The sequence below is a fragment of the Osmia lignaria genome, chromosome 10 (genome assembly GCF_051020975.1).
Source record: "Osmia lignaria lignaria isolate PbOS001 chromosome 10, iyOsmLign1, whole genome shotgun sequence".
Lineage (NCBI taxonomy): Eukaryota > Metazoa > Arthropoda > Insecta > Hymenoptera > Megachilidae > Osmia > Osmia lignaria.
Genome location: NC_135041.1, coordinates 4,612,953 through 4,637,082, shown reverse-complemented (window position 1 = coordinate 4,637,082; position 24,130 = coordinate 4,612,953). Strand labels below are relative to the sequence as shown.

The 24,130-nt window shown below is 36.0% G+C and overlaps 3 protein-coding genes across 3 annotated transcripts in view; 1 reads left to right on the top strand and 2 right to left on the bottom strand.

The window, feature by feature from the left end:
• On the top strand, positions 1-2,352 carry LOC117611549 (chymotrypsin-2-like). The gene is made up of 7 exons (XM_034339508.2): positions 1-152; positions 544-614; positions 892-986; positions 1,075-1,216; positions 1,299-1,412; positions 1,621-1,770; positions 2,034-2,352. The coding sequence occupies exons 1-7, from the start codon at positions 104-106 to the stop codon at positions 2,175-2,177; spliced, it is 765 nt and encodes a 254-aa protein (XP_034195399.1). The 5' UTR covers positions 1-103; the 3' UTR covers positions 2,178-2,352.
• hwt (SH2 domain-containing adapter heavyweight) overlaps positions 1-10,961 on the bottom strand; it is a 165,151-nt gene extending 154,190 nt beyond the window's left edge. Inside the window, exons 1-2 of the mRNA XM_034339484.2 lie at positions 10,575-10,961; positions 7,197-7,755 (exon numbers count right to left, since the gene is read on the bottom strand). Coding sequence (XP_034195375.2) covers positions 7,197-7,755; positions 10,575-10,876 — 861 coding nt within the window. The 5' untranslated portion in view covers positions 10,877-10,961. The remainder of the gene's footprint in view (positions 1-7,196; positions 7,756-10,574) is intronic.
• Positions 10,962-11,524: 563 nt separating this feature from the next.
• c12.2 (von Willebrand factor A domain-containing protein c12.2) lies at positions 11,525-24,130 on the bottom strand. Its single transcript, XM_034339483.2, has 20 exons — positions 24,016-24,130; positions 23,699-23,857; positions 23,543-23,623; positions 23,044-23,459; positions 22,793-22,957; positions 17,350-17,508; positions 17,056-17,280; positions 16,768-16,980; positions 16,528-16,688; positions 16,176-16,458; positions 15,399-16,097; positions 14,951-15,328; positions 14,733-14,884; positions 14,176-14,605; positions 13,354-14,108; positions 12,962-13,272; positions 12,647-12,898; positions 12,139-12,533; positions 11,829-12,067; positions 11,525-11,757 (listed from the first exon to the last, which is right to left on the bottom strand). The coding sequence occupies exons 2-20, from the start codon at positions 23,805-23,807 to the stop codon at positions 11,640-11,642; spliced, it is 5,541 nt and encodes a 1,846-aa protein (XP_034195374.1). The 5' UTR covers positions 23,808-23,857; positions 24,016-24,130; the 3' UTR covers positions 11,525-11,639.

The following is a 24,130-nucleotide window of genomic DNA, read 5'->3' as shown; positions in this document are numbered from 1 at the left end:
AAACAAACTTTTCTAGTTTTGAAAGACCGTTCTGGTGATATATAAAATAGCCATCAGCGAGATTTCAGCACACTCTTCTTCAGCGAACGATTCACACGGAATCATGCTCCTAACAACTTTGTCTCTTTTCACACTTTTATCCCTCTCCAACGGTAAGTGATTACAATTATTATTCATTTTGATTGATTCGATTAAAAAATGTTGGAAAGTTAAATACATAACACTCAATAAATATTTACGACTGATATCACCTGTTTGTGAGCTTAATCTAAAATTTAATATATAACAAAAAAGTACTAAATAAAATTTTCCCAAATAAACATTTACTCCCTAGTATAATCATCACTGTTAATATGATTATAAACAATTTTCTACTTCGTGTAAAGCAAAGAATTGTCGGACTGTTAGCGATTACCAACTACAATCTGTGCAATTAAGTAGAACTAACAAGTAGTACAATCGGTATCAACCTACACTAATCAAGAACGGTTCATCCGCAATTACTACGCTACTAATTATTCTGTACTGTTATTATTTACGCAGCTGGGGTGCTGAGATTTGATCCTAGGATCGTGAACGGAGAGGATGCTAAAGTAGGAGAAATCCCCTACCAGATTAGTTAAACAATAATATGTACAGCTTTTTGAAAAAGAGGAATAATAATTCATTAGCTTGATCAGCATTATACCCGAGAGAATTTTGAGTCTTGAATCAAGCAGAATTCAAATTAAATAACTTCAATAACAAAATTTATTGAATGCAACATTGCATAAATAACCAAGTCGTAACTACCTAACGCTAACCGGGTTAAGAAGAATGTTATGCTTCACTTCTACACGCATTACTTATTTAATTTCCTGAAATTACTACAACATATCCGTGTGTTGTTAGGTGTCCCTTCAAAATAAGGACAATTCGTTCCATTTCTGTGGTGGATCCGTTCTTAATGAAAACTATGTTATCACCGCCGCTCATTGCGTCATTGGGTAAGGATTTTAAGAATTTACATAAAACTCGTTAGTGTGAACGTTCATAAAACGGGAATAATAACGATGAAACTGATATTTCTTAAAGCAAAACAGCGGCAAGTATTAAAGTAATTGCTGGCACGATAAATTTGGCTGCACAAAAGTCTGAATACAATGTTAAGAATATTATCATTCACGAAAAGTATAACCCAAATGATTCATGGAAGAACGACATTGCTCTGCTCAAGGTATTTAGGATAAAAATATTTCTACACTTATACACATATAACTGACTCTCTGAAATGTTTACCTAAATAAATATTTCTGTAGGTCGAGAAACCATTTGTGAAGTCCGAACAAATTGCCTTTGTTCCACTTCCACCAAAGGACCAAGTTGTTAAAGCCAATGATAAGGCAGTAGTCTCTGGATGGGGCAGACTTTCGGTAAGTAGCATAATTTATTATACTAAATTTATAAAAGAAGTAAAAGTTGCCGTAGTGTTCAAGTAATAAACAATATGAATGGCAAAATAAAATTTATATTGAAAATTTTCTGAACTGGTCGAAAACATGTAGGTACGAAAATATTTGCTAGCAAATTAAAATTTGTATTCAAACTAAACGACACTTTTCTAAAATCTGACAATTACAGCAAGGTGGTCCCACAACCGTTCACCTACAACGTGTCAACATCATGATCGCTGACCAAGAATACTGCAAATACTCTTACAAAGGCAGCCAAAACGTTTATGATTCGCAAGTTTGTGCTTACGACCCAAGAGTAGGGAAGGGATCATGCCACGTAAGTAGCATACAAAATTTATGATATCAGCTGATTATTACAGATAACTAAGTACAAAAAAGAGTATTTCTTAGAAGAATTGCGTATGACATTAGCAAATCGTGCTACCAGTTTATATCAGCTTTGATAAGCGAACCGATAATTTGTCATTTTATTATTTTACTAGAGTACTAATAGCGATAACGTATTGACAGTTCGCCAGAATTATTTTGTATTTTTTCATTTGTATTGTATTCAAAAAATGGTGTTTTTTGATTTGATAGGGTGACTCTGGTGGTCCATTGACTGTCAATGGAAGACTCACTGGTCTCGTATCTTGGTCAAGGGGTTGTGCCGATACTTACTCTCCCGCTGTCTTCACACGTGTGTCAGCTTATATTGAATGGATAAAATCGAATGCCGTCTAAATTCGACCATCGAAATAGAAATCGAACGTAACAAAAGGAAATTAAGATCAGTCATCATTATGAGTCATGAGCGTGGGGTGAAATATTTTCATAATTTGTATATTGAATCCGTCACTTACCTAATCATAATGTATACTTTTGAAATATTGGAATAACATAAAAATCCGTAAAAATATATTAAAACATCTAAAATTAAAATGTACTTTTTCAAATTTTTCTTTACTTTCTATGCTTAATCGTGATTAAACTCTTGAATGTCGTAATTTACGGATAAAAAAAAATAAATATACTACAACAATTTAATACTTTGATTTGTGATTATTTTTCAAAATCAAAGGACGAAATATTTGGATATAGGGCTTTCAAAATTCCAACTCTTATTAACGAATGAACAATATTTCAGAGACGAGTTTTTTCTGTAGACCAAAATGTTCACTCCACTATGATCGTTAAAGTGTAACTTCTACATGGCGTAATTGCCAGGAAAGCTCGTCGACGAGCTTCAACGAGAAAGCACAAAGGACTGTCTCCAATTGGGCCTTGTCAGAAAGACAAAAGAATACAATTACATTACAAGGAACAAGAGGGAAAACAAAAAGACTCGCGAGTTGCCTCTTCGAAACGACGAAACCGGGACATTGACCTTTAGACACGGTTCTTGGACGTTCCGATAAAATCAATACGAAATCCTCGCAACCTTAATCATATCGTGTTACTCTTTTACCTAAAAGGTTTCACGCCTGTCAGTTATAGAATATTGATATCGATGTCCAGATATCTGCATGAGAATATTGGATAAAATTTTAATTTCATACGAGATGGTCTTCATACCAGATATCGTCTTATTATAATTCCTTTTTAATTAAATGAAACTAAGTTATTAATTATGTTTCATTGCGATAAACTCTATGCCGACTATCTGAAGTTTATAACACTCTATCTGTTCAAGCTCGTATGAATGCAATAATAATTCAACTTTGAGGTTTATTTCAATCCCCACGTAGTGAGAAATGAATACAGATAATGTTGGAGTATTAGAGTATAATGCGGTGTATAAGAGAGGTATTCTCTTCGCCGCAGCTCATATACCGTATCCGCACTGTTGTACCGAGAATAATTACGTTCCCTAAACGAGCGAACGCGTAGACCACAATGTGGTGTGGCCAATTTCTCGGACTTTGTTCGTTCCTTTCCAACCAGCATATCACCATTACGATTACCGATCTAAAAGGAACCGTTCATTCGTGAAATCGAACTGAACTTTTCATGGAACAAAGACCAGAGATTTACAGTACCGATTCATTGAACTTCTATAAGCTAAAATTTGCGATTGAAATATTCATCGATTGTTCTGAATTTATACAATGCAAAACAGTAGACGATAAACTAAATTGAACTAAATTACATTTATGGAATCATAAAAATCTTTTTCCCATTCACAACTGTGTTATATCTTAATGGATCGTTTGAAAAATTTCCTGCACTTTCTGCAAACGTGCGGTAAAAAAGTATTTGAATAGAGCACTTCTCACCCAGGAATAAAAGGTACACGGATAATTAGCACAATGAATGGACGCTGCATCTCTCGTTAAACGTTCTTCATACTCAAGTATTCATCCACAAGGAGCAAAGATTCTATTGTAACTGTATTAATGCTAGTAGATAAATATACGTAGATTAACGTTACTTAAAAAGCTTCTTCATCAACTCAATGATTTAGTATTAAAATTGATTCCTTTTGATACGATTACGATAAAGATACTTCTTATTAAATATAAATAACAGCTGCAGAATAATAAATATGCTACATGTGACCTACCTGAACCTGGCACCCGACTTTGAAAAAATGAATTTTTTCCAATTGCATTGTATTCTCCTTCGTTTGTACCCGTTTGTACCACCTTCACTTTCGTTTGTACCTCAAAGGGTTCGTTTGTACCGACTTTTGAAAAAAGCACCAAGGGGCAACTTCGCCATTTTTGTATATTTTTTATTTATATTAATGACATAAAGACTATAAATATTGTGTAACTAGTATTACTAACTTCAAATCTACGACCTACAGTATTTCATCGTCTATGCGTTGGTTGGAAACTCTATAGTGGCTCGTTAAAAGAAAGGAACTTCTTTTACTTCTTTAACATCACCCCCATAACATGGCAGATAAAAAAAAGACGTGTTGAATATTTTTATAAAACTTATATTTCCCCAAAGTTTCATCAAAATAGGCGTATTACACTTCGATATGTTCCATTGTATGTGCTGTTGAGTCGCGAAAATAATTCTTTGTTGGAAACAGTAATGTTTTTCTCGGTAATTATTTAGATTATGGACGGCAACTCCTACTTCAATGATTTTTAAATATGTTGTAAAAATCAACTTAATATTTTGAACAAATATACGAGTTAATGCTTAAGCAATTAGAAAACAGCACCCACAAGGAGATTTGAAAAATCTTCAACAGTGCCAAAGTTACCCCTTGCGGGTTTTTTCAAAAGTCGGTACAAACGAACCCCTTGGGGTACAAACGAAACTGAAGGTGGTACAAACGGGTACAAATGTTTCTTTTTTAATTGGCGTTGAAAGAAATAAAAAATGTTAAAGTGGGGTGCTAGGCTATTTTCACCCCCTTATATCTTTTCACCCCTTAGGGTACAAACGAAAAGGAAAGTGGTACAAACGGGTACAAACGAAGGAGAATACAATGCAATTGGAAAAAATTGATTTTTTCAAAGTCGGGTGCCAGGTTCAAGTAGGTCTACATGTGCTCGCGGTAGCTAATGTCTGACTAAACTCATTTCTACTACTGCAATTTCTGCTATTCGGTAAAAGGCTCTTCACAAAAGTAATACTGAGAGTAATATAAATAAATTTAATGTAAATATCAATCCATCCAATTATGTTTGCTGCTTTTAGTCTCTGTATGACTCATGCGTTGCTCTTTCGGTTCTCGAGCAAGTAGTATAGATCAGTGTATGGTCAGACAGCGGATCAATTTCCACAGATTCAATTATGATTCTTCTGTTGAGTTTAAAATCAGATGCTGCGTGTATTCTTATTTTATTTATCAAAAATATAGATTCGTTTGAAATATATTGAATTTTATTTCTACCCCTTTTGAAACGCTTGAGTTTATGAGACTCCCTTATTAATAAAAGCATCTCGTATCGGTTCTCGTGGAATACAAGGCAAACAGTGCCGTAAATTTTTCCCGTACACTTTGCTGCGTAACCTACATCCACAGTTTAGCAGAAAATTCCAACGCCGTCATATCGGTACACCGTGAAATCTATTTAAGAAACTTCGCTCGTTGGATGGATATTACAAAAGCGGTATGCTTCGACTGTTTCGTATTCACCAACTTCGTGTAACTCCATCTTGCTTCAACTTAAATTCTCTTTTCAACGAGGAATCCCTGGAAGCGTCTTATCTGATATAGCATCGCAGGTGCAATCTTCATCGTGCTCGCCTGGAGACACGTTTCGCGCAATACCAGCAAAACAGTTCCTTTAATATAGGATACTTTTGTCCGTCCGCCCTTGCACGACTTCGAACGAACAATTTTTGATAATAAAACTTGAATTTGATGAAATGAAAGCCATAGCTGTGGTGAGTTATTCTTTTTTTTTTTTCAAAATAATATCCAACTTTCTTCAATTAGAAGAAGCAATTTAACCGACCGATTAAATACCTACATAGGTTCTTTATAATATTCTCTGAGTGCTAATTACGTGTAAATTTTTCATCCTCCCTTCTTTTTTACTCTCGAGTACCTTTTTTGTCTCTTTCTTCCCTCAAATGCAACGATACGCGAGTAAAAAAATATACGCAGTCTGTGGCAGTGAAGCGTACCTCGCGAGGACTCGTGTACATACTAAGTGGAATACCATACTCAACCCTGCTCCTCTCAAAGCGCTCAAACTTAAAGCTGTTCCCAAAGTAGAACTCGTTGTCGCTCTACTGCCTTCTTCAAAGCACTCACGCAGGTAAACTGCAACCCCGTCATCCCCTTTCCAATCTTCATTTAATAAAGCTACCCGTTTTAATGAAGATTCAACATATTTGACTAACACAAGCAAGTGCAACTGTGACACGCGATAGAATAATAAATATATCAATTTAAGACGCTGATGAAGAAGTCTTTCAATGAATATTAAACGTTTCTTATCAAAAATGCACTCTGTGCGCATGTATCCGTTGCAACAGATCTACAAGTACGTTTAAAGTATCATAATGGAAGCGTGGCTTAATTATACTCATTATAAATTCAGAGGAGCATTTTCGCTGTGAGAGAACAAAGCGTGCGAATAATTAGGGTAAATCGATACTACATTCTCTCGCTAAAAATATTCCCAGCTAAAGTTTCATTGCATTTGTATTTAATTGCGTCCTAAGAACTTCCTAATGTTTCAATGAAATGCAAGAATGCATTCGTTGTCAAATTCAATAACATAGCATGCATATATGTACAGTGAGAGGCAAAAGTAAGTAGACATTGTTCAAAATAGAATACCTTGGTAAAAATTGGACTGAATAACTTGAGATTTTTTGAGAAGCCATAAAAATTAATTCACTAAAATATGTATTTTCATCGTTTTAAAAAATTACAATTTGTTAAAATCGTGAAAAAAAATAGTGAATGGTAATTTTTCAACTTTTTTATGCGAATCTATAATGAAAATTTAGAATATGTCTTTCGTACATTGATTCAGATAAGTTATGTGTATGCTGAAAAGTTCATCGAGATTGATCAACGCAGTTAAAAGTTATAAGTAATTAAAATTTCCGAAAATCGCGACTTTTCATCTAAGAACTTCTTGCCTCTCACTGTACATAAGTAGAATACCGAAGAAATGAATGAAACAAAATTTAAACGCGCTAGGTATTAAGAACCCCGTCTGTATGAGTGAACAGAGAAACAGCGAAATTAATGAAACAATAGAAGCATTCAACGGATCTCATCAAAGAAACGTTCGGAGCGTTTGCACGGTGAAAGAGGAACATGCATAGTCCACTCACCTGTTTACGAAGCGGCGTGGAGCACTCGTCTTTGGTTCTCTCGAAGCGCTCGAATTTGAAGCTGTTGCTCCTGTAGAGTTCGTTGTCGCTCTGCTGCCTCCTGCACAACCGTCGGGTGAGCGCTCGTGGTTTACAGGGTGCACACTCGGTCGCCAGACCCCAGTGAAGGTGAAGCATCGCGAGTTCCGCGGTACACCTGGCCATGGCACAACCGGCACGCCTTACGCGACACTTAACGCGTTTTATTCGTCCTTCGTGTTGCGGTTTGTGGCTGCACGGTTGCGAGCCACTACCGCTGCAATCGCAGCTACGACGCGATCGCCGTTGTCGGACCGTGTGCGAACAAGGCTTAACCTCCTCGCCGCACTCGCACTCGCGCGAACCATCCCCGGCGACCGTATGGGTACAGTTTATTCTTTCGACGCACTCGCACTGCTGCTGTTGTTGTTGCTGCGAAGTGGACTGACTTGCTTGGGAAAAAGTGGGTGAAGAGGAGTGTACTCGATGCCGTGTACCAGCGGGTGCTGTGTGCCGACAAGGTCGTTCCGGACAGTCGCATCTGTATTGGAACAGGCATGTTATTAAGCACTGAAGGCACTCGAGGATTTAGATGAATGGATTGAAGAAGAGAGGGAATGTGTACTTGAATCGAAGCTGGATGTAACACGTGCACACGTTATTATATGATCTTGTAACGTTAGCCCTAATTTTCTCTAACCCTTTGACTACGGCGGACTTTGAAACGTACCAGCTGTACGATACGATGTAAATACAATGGAATTCAGTCGCACCCTATACCGAGAACAGCGAGATTTTTCGTTAGGCGCGCATTTTTGAGAAGGTAGATTGAAATAACCAAAACACTGAATTCCACTGCATTAAATCAATATAAGAGTTTAAACTGGTTTAAGCGTCTATAGGTGCCTACAGTATCATAAGAGCAATTTTTTAAAAACGTCAACAAGAGTCAAAGGGTTAACAACGTTCAACCCGGCGTGGGCCACCGGTGACCCTCAAGCTGTGCTTTTATCTGACGACGTGGACCACCACTAATTTTCATATCAGACAGTGTGGAAACAGCTGATTCATCCTGCAGAATATGAAAAGGTGCGCCAAGTTGTACGTGTTAAAAATTGAAATATTATAGAAGAATGTAACATGAATTATTAAACAAAAATAAATAAATAAATTGAATATGATCTACAGCAACTAAAAATAGACATTGATTACCCAATAACCAATAGCACGAATCGTGTAATTGAAAAGGAAAAAAGATTCTTGAATACCATTGAAATTACAGTAACAAAGTAAGAAGTAAAAAATTGAAGAAATTAAACGGCAGAATTAATCGAGCGTGTCCTTAACAATTCGTATTTCAATGTGAAACTTCGTCGAGATGCTCGACTGAATGTACTCGACCGCGGAGAGCCAGGGGTTGTTTATGGTTGGCTCCATGAAGCGAGTGTCATTGACATGGTGACCTACACATCGGAAATTTACGAGGTCCATTCAAACGATCGTAGCTAACTGTACTCGAGGTCAACTAAACCGAAACTTTTCCAATATAGTAAAATCCCTATTTCAACGAATTCTTTTGAATCCAACCGGCCTCTAATTTGTCTCATACGTCTTCAGATGAATTCTATCGAGATACTAGACCACTCCTTCAATGTTCAGGTTATATTATACCAAGATGTATTGTATCCTATGGTAACTTGTTACACGACAATGCTCTCTGTCATGACCAGTAGTCTCTAACAATAAGTTGTTTCATCCTAGCCTAGATAAGTCCCACCCAAATGCTATTGGCTGTTCCTGTATAATCAGAAATCTGTTGTGTCGGATCCTGCTGATAGTTTAGCTAAATCTAATTGAGTCTGTTGTTTTGTTCTATTGAGTTTAAACGTACAGAACAAAGGTACTAAATCTGATAGGACAATAGTACCCTTCAATCTACGAACAGATGTAACGATATTTCATACGATCTAAGATTAGAAGAAATAATAACAGCTGCTCAGTGAAAGCTGTAGCGTTCTTTAAACTGTTCGAAATTCTTGCAGCATGATTTAAGAGTGTAACTTTCAGGAATAAGGGGGAAAAAATGCAATAACTCGTGTTCGCGTTCCTGTGCAATGTACACAAACATCCATAACGCTTAAGACGTTAACGACAGAATAAAACACGAAATGAGCAAAAAGCAACGATATTGTTATACCTTGCTATTTCTCATTATTTTCGATGGACAAAACAGCGTGCAATAATATGAAAAAGTCAAATTGTAACTGCCAAAAAATGTGTAAAAACACAATAGTATCGGAACTCAAGTTCCCTTTGCAATGATACATTAGTAACAGTTATTTTTCTGAAGGATAAAAATGATATTAATATATATTTTTCAAATTGCTATTATATTTGACACGCGCAATGTTGTTAAAACTTTATTTCCTTTATTTTCTTTTAATTATTCAATAATATTGAATTCGTGACCCCGGTGACCCATATTGCGTATAACGTATTAAATACCACGTTCACGTTTCACCAATTTATGAATTTCGAAAAATATACAGAAAACGTAATATTTTTAATGCATAACGCAGAAACTGTATTACAAGAACCGAAAGCTGTTATTCAGTGCCGGAGTGTGTGGTACTCAATGATACATGATGAAAGTAAGGACAATGTAAACACATTAAACATCCTTGACTTTCGTGTCTGTTCAGAAAATATTCTTCAGCTAATCAATATTTCATACTAGAACTTTTAATGTACAAAAAATTTCATTACCACTCCAATACAGAATGTTCAAAACGAAAGTTCATATTTTCACAAGATTTAGATTATAATAATATTTAAAAATCATAACCTAACTGGGTGTGTCAAAATTGTTTTAATTTACTATGTTTCATATAGTATTACTATTATACATTATTAAAGTAGTATACATTTCCCTATCAGAGCAACCTGTAGAATATGACCATAAGGGGGCAACCATTTATTTCTCTGTCTGGTTCAATCTTCATTCATTAGTAAATAAAGTTACACTTATTTTGCATAATAAAATCTCACGAAAGTATTTCGACCACTCTACCCTATCTTCTACAACATGCAAGTATAATACCCTCGTTAACCTTTCCATCGTTAAGTACACGCATTACCATCCCTCTCCGTCACTCTAGAAAAGGGCGCCAGGTTAACTGTACTAGGGTCGCTTCAAGCTTTGCAAATACGATCAACACGTCGTTACTTTGACCTTCGTCGTTCCTTCCACCCCTTTAACTCATAATGGTTCGTAACGTGTGCATACACTAGGACGATAACAGGGTGAAACTATGACGGCATAGGTAGGATGGAAGATAAGCATTATTCTTTTTTACTCACCTTCGGATTCTTCGTACGGCTGATGCTCGCTGTGCATGCACGCAAGGCTGCGATTCCGGTGGACAGTCACAGTTGCCAACCGTGGGTCGAGTACGACGAACCCTAATCAGTACTGGATGTACAGGACATGGCTGCACCTGACAACTGCACACGATCGTCTGTGGTCCACCACGAGATTTCCGACCACCTCCACGTTTCGCGCGTTGGTCCACGTGCAGCTGACACGGCTGTACAGGGCAACCACAGCGAGCTGTGGCACCGCGACGCCCGGCACCTTGTACGCGTCTCCACACCCGCTCCATTCAACGACCGGCGTGCGACTAACGAATGTACGCCCCACACCACTCGACGCTCTCGATTCTCCTCGACGAACTTCGGCAAACTTCGGCTCCACCCGTCACCCTCCAGCTTTCCGGCAACCTAACCGCCATTCTTGTGTGCCGATTCGAGTTCTTCCAAGTGTTTTTCCAGTTATAATTATCTTCGATATATCTTTAATATATATCAATTATTCGTCTAATACACGTAGAAACGTATTAATCTTGTAGAACTCGTATATATTTCGTGAAAGTGAACCCGTGTGATATTACTAATTGTTTCGAAAGTGCTACATGAGATGAACTGTTCATTCAAATATCTTATTTTGAGGTAAATATGTTTTATCAATCTGTACTTACCTATTCAGCGGGCAGCTATTGTGCTTCTTCGATTAATATCATTCATAATTATATCTATTATTCTTATTGTTCAGCAACTGATCGAAGAAATGTGGTAGCGCGCTTTTGAACTACTTCGTACGTTTCCGATGGACTTCGTGGAGGTTCGGCGTTGCATCACCCTGACTACTCGGTAAGTACCATATTCAACTTTCAATTACTTTATTCTGATATAAAAAGCATTTATTATGTATAATAAGAATTTTAACTCTACAATAACAATATTTATAACAATTAAATAACGTGATAGTATACATTAAATTTCCACTAAGTATGTATTATAATACATTCTTTGCTTGCTTATTACAAATACTTATAAAATTATATAAAATGGCTGATAATCTACGGATCAACTGGATCGCGTAGTACTTAACAAAGAAGCAGCAAATATTTGTTGCAATATTCGAGGTATATCCTTGAGGTCCATGCAAACGAATGCTCGTCCCGAAGGCATTCTCTTCGTTAAGCTTGAAATTGAACACACATTTTTTTATCCATGAAAATATTATCTCACAAAAATTAAATGTCATACACATACCTAACAGCCTGATTTCCCAATGATCCAATGAATATGGCAAAGGCATTTACGTTTGGATTTGACGTGAGAATTTTTGCAAAACTCTCAGGTCGAATACCGTAACGATCAAAATTCGCATCCGAAAATACAACAACAATAGACTCGTCAGAATCTTCTTTTGCAAGGCTCGCGATTGCTTGCTGGGTTGCCTGCAAAGTATTGTCACCGGACATGCAAAACTGCGAGTGCGCGTGCATCGTCTGAAAGAAATGACTCCATTTAGGAAGCTAAGTTTCAAGTTTAATTGAAGTAGTTTCTTAACTTCAATTACCTTTATCACTTCCAATCTACGCTTATTATCCGCCGGTGGTTGAGTGTGCTTAACGAAAACGATATCATAGTCATCGCCGGAATGACCAACGATATCATACTGAAATTTCCCTTCGTATCCGCTAAACGCTTCCATTACCATAACACTGGCTTCCATTTCTCGATCGAGGCGTCCATCGTATCCGTTAAACCTATACATACTACCTGATACGTCCACCACTAACTTCAATCGTTTCGGTTTCGTTAATGGAGCACCAGGATCTGGTTCCTTTTCAGCCCTCCTTCGGTAAATCGTTCTTTCTCCCGTTAATCCTTCGATTAATTTTGTGTCATCCAATTCACCAGAAGTTTGGTGCCTGCACCACTGACGCTCTTTACTTTTCGCCTGTAGACTGTCTGTGAAAAGGCATTTAAATTTAAGGAAATTTACCATAATAATAAAAGTACCCTTTAGTTAAAAAATGAACTATCTTCTTAAAGCTTTGAAAGATAATAGATACGTTATTCACCTATTATAGTCCTTAACGCTTTAACCTGCTTTTGAACAGCATTACTGAACTGAGAGTAGAGATTGTGATCATATTCGCTCATATTAATGTCTCTTAAGCGTTGCTGGAACGCTTTACGACCCATTTCCATCGCTGCTTTTTTTATGTGTTCCGGTACAGCATTCTTTTCTTCATCGCTAAGTTGATGCACTGTATGACCTGCATCTAAACGATAAGGTCCACCTTTTCCACCGAGACCTGCCGTGTCTCTTCCTGCAATTTTCATTAAACATTCATATCTCGGAGGATGTTCGTGATCCTAATAGCATACTATACCTCCAGTTCCTCCAGCCCAAGTATTGCCTCCAACATGAGGTGCATTTTGCTGGTCGATTTTACCATGCTTAGGGCTACTAACGTCCAATCCCGAATATCTTTCTTTTGTAATTTGTAGGTTCTCATTATCATCCCCTATCATTCTTCTCCAAGCTCCAAGTGATTTCTCGATACTCGCTAAAGATGCCTCCCAAAGGCGCACACATCCACCTGCATCCACGGTTACAAGATCCTGATTTGATTTAGATGATATGTACAAGGGGTAATTGTTTGGATATAACAATTGAGTCGCGTATGATACATTTACTGGTCTGAAAGAGAAACATAAGTAGAATAAATATAAATGAAGATTCTTAAACAGAAATTAGCTTTCAAGAAAATATTATACTCACTCTGGTATAGGTAGATAACGCATCTTATGATTTACAGTATCAACAATTTCTAAATAACCAACGATTCCCAAATGCTTCCCAGTCTTAGGGAGAACATCATCAGGAACTTCCTCAGGTATAACTGCTCGAATAATCTGTCCATTTTCCATAACAATAGGAGATGTGAAACTTCTACTTCGGTGTGGTCTAGGCCAAAAGTGAAGTTCGTTAAAGCTATCCAAATCAGGAAATCCGACAGCAATAGTTGCATATGTATTATCATTCGCTAATAATCTGTTAGGAGATTCTATCTTCTGTTCCAACGCTGCGCTAAGCACATTACTGCTCAAATTAGTATTGCTGCAACTCAAGAATGCACCAACTTTCACGTTATCCTTGCTAATCTCTTCTAATTCCTGTAGAACATTCGGACAGGGAGACGAATCTGCTGATCTTTTTAGAATATATTTGTTCCTTCGCGTGTCTTGAATCAACCACTTCTTTTCAGATGGAAGTACAATCGATTCTATGTCAAACGGTAGATTAATCGAGTAAGAACACATGGAATGTAAATCGATTACTTCTATCCTCTTAGAATTAGGTGTGTAGAAAACGATTTGATTATGAGATTGAATTAAATCTGTTTTCATCTTCCATCGAAGATTGTTAGTTCGAAAAGCGTTTGATAATTTATCTGAAGCCATGTCGAGGAAGGACAATAATTCTATTTTTTGAACAGTTCTGTTAATGGTATTCACCAATAGTAAAGTATTACTCTGAAAGTAATTATCTCTTAGGAAAAACATGAATAAAAAATGTTAATTTCTTAGAAAATCTACTTACAATCTCTTCATGTATTAAAACGTTTTGATTATTATCGCTTGCCATTGTGTAGAAAGGTTTGTTATGTCTTTCATAGCTTATTAAGCTCGGCAACAAAGTTTCCTGAATCGTATCTGATTCCAGGCTCATAGTGAAGATCTTTAAAGGATTCTCCGCAAGAATATTAATTTTATCATCTTTGCCATCGTCTCTCGTACCTTTAACTATCGTCAAAGCCGCAACCACACCAGAGTTACCAAGCGGTACAGTCCAATAACTTTGTAATTCGGTGAATAATGCCGATCGAGCTTCGACGAGATCTAAGGGCAAAGTGTTTTGTCTCAATTTGATCGACGATTTAAGCTTAATATATTTTTCCTGAACACGTAACAGTTGTTGTTGATTCGAAACATTCCAGGTAGCGCAAATCTTGTTCGACGGTAAAGATATTCTGCAAAGGAAAAGGACAGGAAATGTAATTAGACATTGTACTCCTTTCAAATTTTATTCTTTGAAAAATAAAAATATATAAAAATTAATTATGATTCTAACAAAATTTCTCTAATAGAGTATCTTACTCTTTTGCTAAGGCAATATTAGTAGGACTGGTTCCAATAGGGATTCCATGTTTATGCAAAATAGACACTAAGGTGTTAAAAGTTTCTTCGCTATACCGATCAAAATCAAATACGTTTCGCACCACGTTAGCTAACGATTCCTGAGGAAATTTCTGAAAACACATAAAATTATATATGTATATTAATCTGAGATTAAATGTAAAATCGTGCAAACTTACCTCTAAATGTTTCACTATATTAACAACTTCTCGAGTTGAATAGGGATACGAAACTAAACCTTGATCAGCCATGTTTCTAAGCTCTCCAAAAGCTTTTACTAATTTCAATATTATTTCTCTATCTACGTTTGGACCATACTGTTTCAAAAGTTGTATTTCATTTTCAACAGTTGGATTATCAACAGCATGGGTGCTGAACAGATCACCCAGTGCTCCAAAGAAATCATGTCCCAAAAATGGAAAGCCAGGTCTGTTAGCTAGTACTATCATTCTGAAATCAGGATGAAGTGCTATTGTATTTGGGTCCTGTGTATCAGAACTCGAAGATACTATGCGCCTTCCATCTGATAGTATCATTTCCCCAGATTCGACTAACGTCTGAAAAACAAACAGAAAGATTGTTAAGTTTGATCATTGAACTCTCATCACGAATAAACGAGATACATACTTTTAAAATGCAAGTAACATGAGTTGGAGCTTTGTCTGCTTCATCAATAACAAGGACATGTCCCAATTTAACAGCCTGTACAAGTGGCGAATCTTCATACATCACTTTTCCATCTCTAACCATTGGTTGGAGGGTCAAAGTTTGAACAGTCGTGTCCCTGTGTAGCTGAATATACTCTCGTGGTTTGTTCAACAATTGCAACAGTCTGTCGACAATTTTATTCTTCCCTACACCCTGATTACCGACTAGCAACAGATGTTGTCCTAAGCTAAAGTCTTGCAATAAATTCTCTAAAAGTGCCACGTGCTGAGGCACGTCATAGAACAATACATCAGGTACTTTAGTTAAAGCTGCCGTCTTGTATCTTTCAACGACCGTGTTACCAATTTTCACCGTGTCTCCCGTGATTGTGCACTTGATATTCGTGTTGGGTACTGTTTTTGTTGAAACGATACCCACGTGAGCACAAGAATCTTGGAGCGCTTGTTTCGCAACCGCCGGCAAGAAACGAGCCAAACAAGCTCGTTGCACCGCGCTATAAGCATCGTCAGTTTGGAATTTGTGCATTCTTCCTGCTATCCTCAGAAGTTGTCTTGTACTGAGGAAGCCAGATAGAGACTGCAGAGTCGGATCGTTAGAGGATCGTAACACGTGTGCCAATTCTAAGATGTTCTGTAACGCTGTTGAAGGTTCTCCGTACTAGAATTGCAATTATTATGCAAAATAGGTTCTCTTGAAAGTAAATTAGTATTAAATAATAAAGCAATAAAGTAGCACCTTCGATCGAATGATATGAAGCTCCTCCGATTTGGTAAGCGGTCTCATCTCATGGAAAAGGAACAAACTGAGTAGTTCAGAGTTCAACCATTGCCTCGAAGAGGTATTAATCACGGGCGATTCTGCTAAAGCCATAATCCTGAAGGATGGATGAATACGTAATACTCCAGAATCTTGCAAGTTCTCATCTGACCTGTTGTACTTCTCTTTTATCTCGTCGTAACGATCTGCACTGATCAATCTCTTTCCATCGTGCAACTGTAATTCTCGGTCGTGAACCAATCTACAAACGAATAAATGATATTTTCAATGTCTTCTTTTTTTTTTTTTTAAACTCTTCAATACAATGTACCTATGCAATATAGCCAGAGTACTAGGATCTATTCTATTAATTCCGTCCAGTACAGCCAGTTTCCCTTGCAATGCTGCATCGACCAATGGTGAATTTTTCCAAACAGTATCGCCATTAGATAATGTGGTTCGTTGTTGTATCAAATCCCTGGAAGTCATATCCTAACAAGATATTTCAGTTGTTTTAAATTGTTACCAACACTAACTCGATTTAATAATATTCTAATTACGTAACACCTGCCTGATACAATACTACTGGTTCCACTTGATATCCCATTAAATTGGCTAATGTTTGAACAGTTATTGATTTGCCACAACCCTTTGGACCAATTAGACAAAGATCAGATACGATATGCGATTCCAACATGCTTACCAATAAATTATTCTGATAATTCGTCTTTACGTATTTAATTTTATTGGTACTTTCGTTTGTCCGTTTAGTACCGCAAGAAACCTGTCGATCAAATATAAATACGATTGTCATCTCAGTTTTATGTTTGTTTTTTTTTTTTTTATTATTGTTACTCACAGTTAACACTGTTTCTTCGTTAGCATACTTAATACCGACGTTAATTGAATTTTTATCTTCAATTTTATTTTTTACACTTATTTCTTTCGAAACTTGTGCTCCATTCAGAACGTGAAAAGTTTCGAGTATATTTTCGACGGCACTTCGACCCTCCTTCCCCAGAAACAATTTATAGGGATAACATCTGTAAAATATATCGAACACCGGCAGATATGGACACTGATCCTGTGATAACACGTGGATTAACATAAAGTCCATCAAGCAAATCGGTGGTTAAGATGAGAAAATGTTTACCATGATAATAGCAGCCGACGAAAGAGTATCCAGGGGAAAATCTGGAAGACCTAAGGATATAGCTTCTTGTGTAACGAAAGCGTGCGCGCATGATAATAGTTGCCTTAATTTCGCGGTGTCCGTGTGTCTAACAAGGCTCGTTAAAGTGTTCAATTGTTCCTAAAAATTGAAACAATTCACTTCGTATTTCCAATCTTTTATAAATACATAAATATTATAAATGATTTCACAGTAATAATAATTATAGTTATTAATTTATTGATAATTCAGGCCTAATTGTAGATTTTCTTTGCTATATCCATTTTTTTAACAAAAGGTAGCAAAATATTTTCGTTTAAAATATTCTTTTATCGGTAATATAATAATTTTAGAAAATTGCTTTAAAAACAGTGGACGTTTTTGCATACTCCCAGTATATCAGTTTAATTTTCGAAGATAATAATACAGAATCCTTGTACCTCCTATGTAACAACGTTCAAAGTTATGGTTACATTATTTCCACAAAGATATCTAAACTGTTTCCGTTTGTCCGAAAGCTACATATATCGCATAATTGTGAACAATTCCGTGTACGGAATGTTACACTACAATTCGTTTGAAACAGTCCAACCGAGTGATTAGCACCAAGAGAGCTTTCCACCGCATGCCAACTACGAGAATAACTACCAGTCGGCACGAAATCCTCGAGATAGCTTACAGATTTCCATCGAAAACTTTCAATTGAGCCACATTCCCAAACCAATCGACGCGATTATCACGGCTTCCGCGAAAATACGATTCCCTTAACGGTATCCTGAAATAGATCCGCGAAAACGAAAGAGTTTCATGGAAATTGACTCAATTTCAGTCGAACAATATAAATTATTGAATAAATATATTTAGGAACTTTAAAATATACCATAGATTAATTGTAGGTTAATGAACTCTAGGAAAGTTCGTTCTCAATATAATAGTATTGAAGATGCAAGTAGTATTGATCAATAATAGGGTATCCATTCTGCACTCCTCAATTACCAATAGACTGAACTTATATTCAAATTTTTAAATAATAAAATAATAATAGTTTATCAGAATATTCAACTCAATTAATTTTGGGAAAGTCCATTCTTACTTAGTATTATTGGAAAAATAATAAAGTATTCATTTTACACTCCTCAATTTTTAATTGATATACTAAATTTAAATTCAGATTTTTAAATAATAAAGTAAAGTAATAGTTTATCATAGTATATAAGTAAATTAATTTTGGGAAAGTTCATTCTTAGTATTTTTGGAAAAATAAGTAGTACAAGTCAATAATACGGTATCCATTCTACACTCTTCAATTACTAATGAACTAAATGTATATACAAATTTTTAAACAATAAAGTAATAATAGTTTATCATAACATGTAAGTCAATTAATTTTGGAGAAGTCAATTCTTAATATTATTGAAAAGATAAGTAGTACAGATTAATAATAAGGTATCCATCCTACAGTTCCTAATTACCAATTGGCATGCCGAGCTGAATGTCAGTTATTCCACAATATATTTATAAACGTACAAAAGTAAAAATATCAAATTACAAATTAAATAGCAGAATATAAGTTAAGACTATTAATTTTTCGGACACAGATTAATCAAGACCTTTTTCTTTGTTTTTCCTTAATGAGCTTCATATTGCGTGCCGTGTTTCGATTTTGCGTGCCGTGTTTCGATTTCGCGTTTAATGCCGCTTTTGATGAACTTTTCATACGACAAACGCAATTTTAGAAAACTACTGCAGCGTTAAATAAGAGCAAACTTTCTAACGAGAGTTGTATTTTAAGATAAGATCCACACATTTCGTTCCTAATAACGATACATACCTCAGAGTGACAAACTTTTGCGGAAGTTTATAAAATATATGCTATCAAACAATTATGATACTAATGCTTTGTTTCGAGACTTTGTGTGTGTCTCGGCACGCGACTCACAAAGTTTGATAAAGCATCCAAGTTCAGTGTATTATACCTCTAATTTCCTAAGTCTAATAACGTTACAAAAATCTCTTCTTCCATCATCTAACAATTATAACATTTAATTTTGTTCAAATTTAGTATGGCATCAACGTAGAAATTATTTTTAAACTCATTTTAAATGCTAAACGTTAAAACTGTGTCTATGGATGCATAAAAACGAAGTTTCAACGTGTAAAAGGTATTACTTTGCAAATTGCACCGCGTGACACGAAGTTTTACAACATATTAGGACCTTCGTAGCGCGGTCACGGAAAATTGCTCTAAAGTAGTTTAAACATCCTCCGTGAACCCTTCTAATTATATTTGACTTTTTAAGTAACTCTCGCCACCGTTGTTATTTAACTTTGCCCGACAATTTACGAACATGGCCGGCGTTGTTAAAATGCGTAAAACACGATCGTGACGTCTCGCCCCGGCACCATTCCCCATTACTATTTCACACGAAGAATAATGGCTATCGAATTGACTCTCGATAAAGCGGAATTTATTGGGGGATATTGACTTTCAATGAAAAGCTACGAACGCAGGCGAAACCACTCTACAACACATTTGAATCAGAAATAATCGTAAAAATAATAATAAAAAAAATAAACAATTTCTCGTGCAATAAAATTAAACTAACGATAAGTTGATAAAAATTTAGATATAAATATTTTTCTTTCATTCTGATATAAATACCTTTATGTAGATAAGACAATGTATATCAGTCTGATTTAATACATTTCTATCACTAGAAGCATTTAAGTGGTTGATGACTTCTTAGCAGAAAATAATTCTCTTCAGCATTATGAAAGGCACTATACAATGTTAGGTGGATCCGATGTAAATTACAGAATAATTAAAACATTGCATGCAAGTGATACGAAAAATTTAGAATATTATTTTTTTAGTCGTTGATCAATGATTCTTGAGAAGACGTGTGATTCTCCTTGGAATTAATGTTCGGTATCACTACGTGCAGTTTAAAGCGTCCAGGAGGAGACCACATGGTTGATGATTTTTCCTGTGCCTTTGTTTCGTTCTTCGTTTGATCTTGGTACAATTTTAAAGACATCTTTGCATTATCTACCGAGTAGAATAGAGGATCCATCATTGTTTCGTTGTTTTCTCGAAATCTTTCTTTCGTTATCTTTATTTTTGGCAAGCGGTTCTCCAACACCCTGTTCTCATCTCTCAAATGACGCTGTTTATGCAATTTATAATTTTTCATCGATATTCGTTCCTTTTCCTCGGGACATTCGCGTTTCAAGCGTGGAAATCTCTTCTTAGCCGGGCTCCATTTTCGTTCCTCTTCCCGAGGCGATCTTCCGACGAAATCCTCCTCGTAGTCGTAGCTTTGCGCCCTTCCGGATAAATCCAGCCACTGGAGAACCCTCTCGAACAATGGATTCCAAAAGGTATCGGATGTCCCCTCTGTCTGTTTGCATTCCGTTGTGTTCGCTTTAGAATTTATCTCTGACGTTCTTTCGTAACTTTCCTGTTTAAAAGCCGATCTAGCGGTGAAAGGATCCGCATCTTCTTCGGATGTCTTTTCAATTCTTCTATTTATACTCAAGGGAGATTCTAACGTACTAATGTCAGCGGTACCGATAGACATTCTAGGACAAGGAGGTGCGGATAGTTTGCGATACACCTGAGGAGGTTTATTCTCTGAAAGATTGTTACCGGCAACCATTCGTAAATTCGTGAAACAACTATTCAAACGTTCTAGTCTCGATTCCAATTGTTGATATTCCGTCGAGTAATTTTTATTCCTTGACACACGGGAACGTCGACGTAACTTGGGATTAATCAATGGATCGTCGGGCGACAGAATCGCGTGTCGAATACCGTCTACCCAGACAGTGCGAACAGATATTGGTCTTTCAGAGGATGACCATATAGCTGGCATTGTTCTATGTTCTTAGAAACTTTTAAATACGGAATAGCATATCGTAGTTTTCAGCGCTGAATTTCTTGTTCGAATGAATTCCAAGGTATTGACTGTCGACTACGAACAGAGGACAGAGTTCCATCCACTGTTCTGAGGACACGCGATCCAAACGGCGATGACTGTGACCATAGCGCAGCTACGAACAGTTTATATACGAAAGGAACTAGCATCGGGAGGGATGGCTGACTGGAGGGGTTTCTACGACCTCCGCAACCCGTGTCTAACGATACGTCACTACATAAATCAGGTAAAACTTTGGCGAATACCACGCGCCACGGTCTCCTCCGAGCCACGCTAGTAATTATAGATCGTTGTCACATGAAACTTCAAATTGCTAGTAAGTAATCGTATACGTATCAGATCTCTCTTATTAAAAAGTAGTAATACGCTTGCTAACGCTATTACACAATACTTTTCAATTGTCTTTTAAATACATATCGGATTTATTATTTGCTAATAATATTAGTATAAATAGAAATTTTTATGGTAATTATTTAGAAGTTGGTCCTCCTCACCGATTTTCGTGACCTTGAAATATGTTGTCAAGGTCATCATTCTGAACAACTTTTCCCTATACTTGTTACCGCCGCTCGGCCTTAGTTTCCGAGATATTTGCAAAAATCTTTGGTAATTAGTTAGAAGTTTGCCCTTCTCACCGATTTTCGTGACCTTGAAATATGTTGTCAAGGTCATCATTCTGAACAACTTTTCCCTATACTTGTTACCGCCGCTCGGCCTTAGTTTCCGAGATATTTGCAAAAATCTTTGGTAATTAGTTAGAAGTTTGCCCTTCTCACCGATTTTCGTGACCTTGAAATATGTTGTCAAGGTCATCATTCTGAACAACTTTTTCCTATACATATGACCGCCGCTCGGCCTTAGTTTCCGAGATATTTGCAAAAATCTTTAGTTAAACTTAGATTACGAGTACACTGTATTCCGGGAAAAATGGAGACTGAATGGTGATTGAAAGAGTGAGTTTTGTTTTTGATTTTTTCACGTTATAATTACTCTTTCTTTCACTTTTTATATATTGTATACCTATTATTCATTTTGTTTTGTCAGAAATCGGAAACATTTCGCCCATCATGTCGAAAAATGCCATTATACGCTCATTAACATCATGTTGACGTCGGAATAAAAACTCAGCTATATATCCCACGTAATGAGGCGTACGAGTTCCATAACCCTAACCCTAACGCTCTAAACCTAAACCTAACCTAAACCTAACCTAACCTAACCTAACTAAGGCAGAGCGGCGGTAACATGTATAGGGAAAAGTTGTTCAGAATGATGACCTTGACAACATATTTCAAGGTCACGAAAATCGGTGAGGAGGACCAACTTCTAAATAATTACCGTTTTTATTTTTAAAGATTATACAAAGAAACAGAAGTGATGTTATTCTTATTAACATAAGAATATTAATATTATATATTCCCATATTTTAATGTAATTAACTTTTTAGTCATTTTTGTTGAACTTATTTTTTAAATATATGTACTTACTTCAAAACTTGGAGGTGAAATATGCCTAGCCTGAAACCTAGATCTAAAAGGTGGATCAAGTGGATGTCCAGGATATCTTGGTGATGGCAAACCTAATGCAATTACTCTAAAATCTTCACTAACTCTAACAAGTCTCCAAGTATCTAATTCTTTCTGGCTGTGTGTCTGAAAAATAATTAATATATCAAAAACTGCATAGAATATAAAGTAAATGACTGATATGAAGTATCCATATATGTATACATTCATACCTCAAGTAATTTATCATAGCGTGCTGCAGGAATAAGAAACCTTCCATCTTCTAAATGCATTTCACGATTTTCTAATAAGTTATTCAAAACAGGTAGCACATTTCTTTCAGCCTTCTCAACACCTTCAATAATGAGAACTCTTCCATTTGTCGCTGCCCTCACAGCACTTTGGTCATGATAATAGGCAGTACCACTTCTAATTTCTCTTCTTTGTTTTAAATCTGCTTCAGTTGTATCCCTTGAAAGTGCAATGAATTCTAATTCACGTTCTGTGAGTTCAAGAAAAGCAAGAGCTAATTTTCTACGCCTTGTGCCTGGTCCTCCAATTAAAAATATATCTTGAGATAGAATATCCTTTTGGAGCATCCATTTTAAATGTTTTAACGTAGATGCATCTTCCTCCTGAGCCTTAAGTACTGTTTACAATAACATATTAACATTACATGATGTTCTTATATTAAAATAATAAAACTATAGAGAAGAAATCATATAGACTTACAATATTTCCTAGGCACATATTCAGGATTTTTTGGTGATTTCACTTCTTTTGAAACGTTACCAATAGTAACAATAGCATTATCTGTAATGAAAATATGATCATTCTTTGCAATTCTTTTCATGTCATTTGGTAATTATCGATCGTCATTTAACTTACCTGATTTATATCGTATAAACAGTTGAAGGTTAGAACGAAACACTTTGGATTTCGTTAAAACTTGAGATGCAGTTGACATACGATGAAAGTTGCAATTAACGTGTAACATTTTATATTAACTGAATTTTCTTTGCAAATCTTAACAAATTGTTTAAAATCCTGTGAAATAGAAATTTTATTTAAAAACGTATATCTGTATTAAGTACTTTAACAGAATACTGTTTATTGTGTTTGATTAAAGGTTAATTATTGGGATCATAGTTCAGAATTACTTAACATAAATCAAAGAAAGGTATTTCACAATATGTAATTAATACCTTTACTGTTGCAAAATACATTTAAAGGAAATAAATAACCTAAATGTGAATACAATACTAATTCAAGGTTAATTGCATCAACAAAATAGCAACTAATCAACATACAAAATTGAGA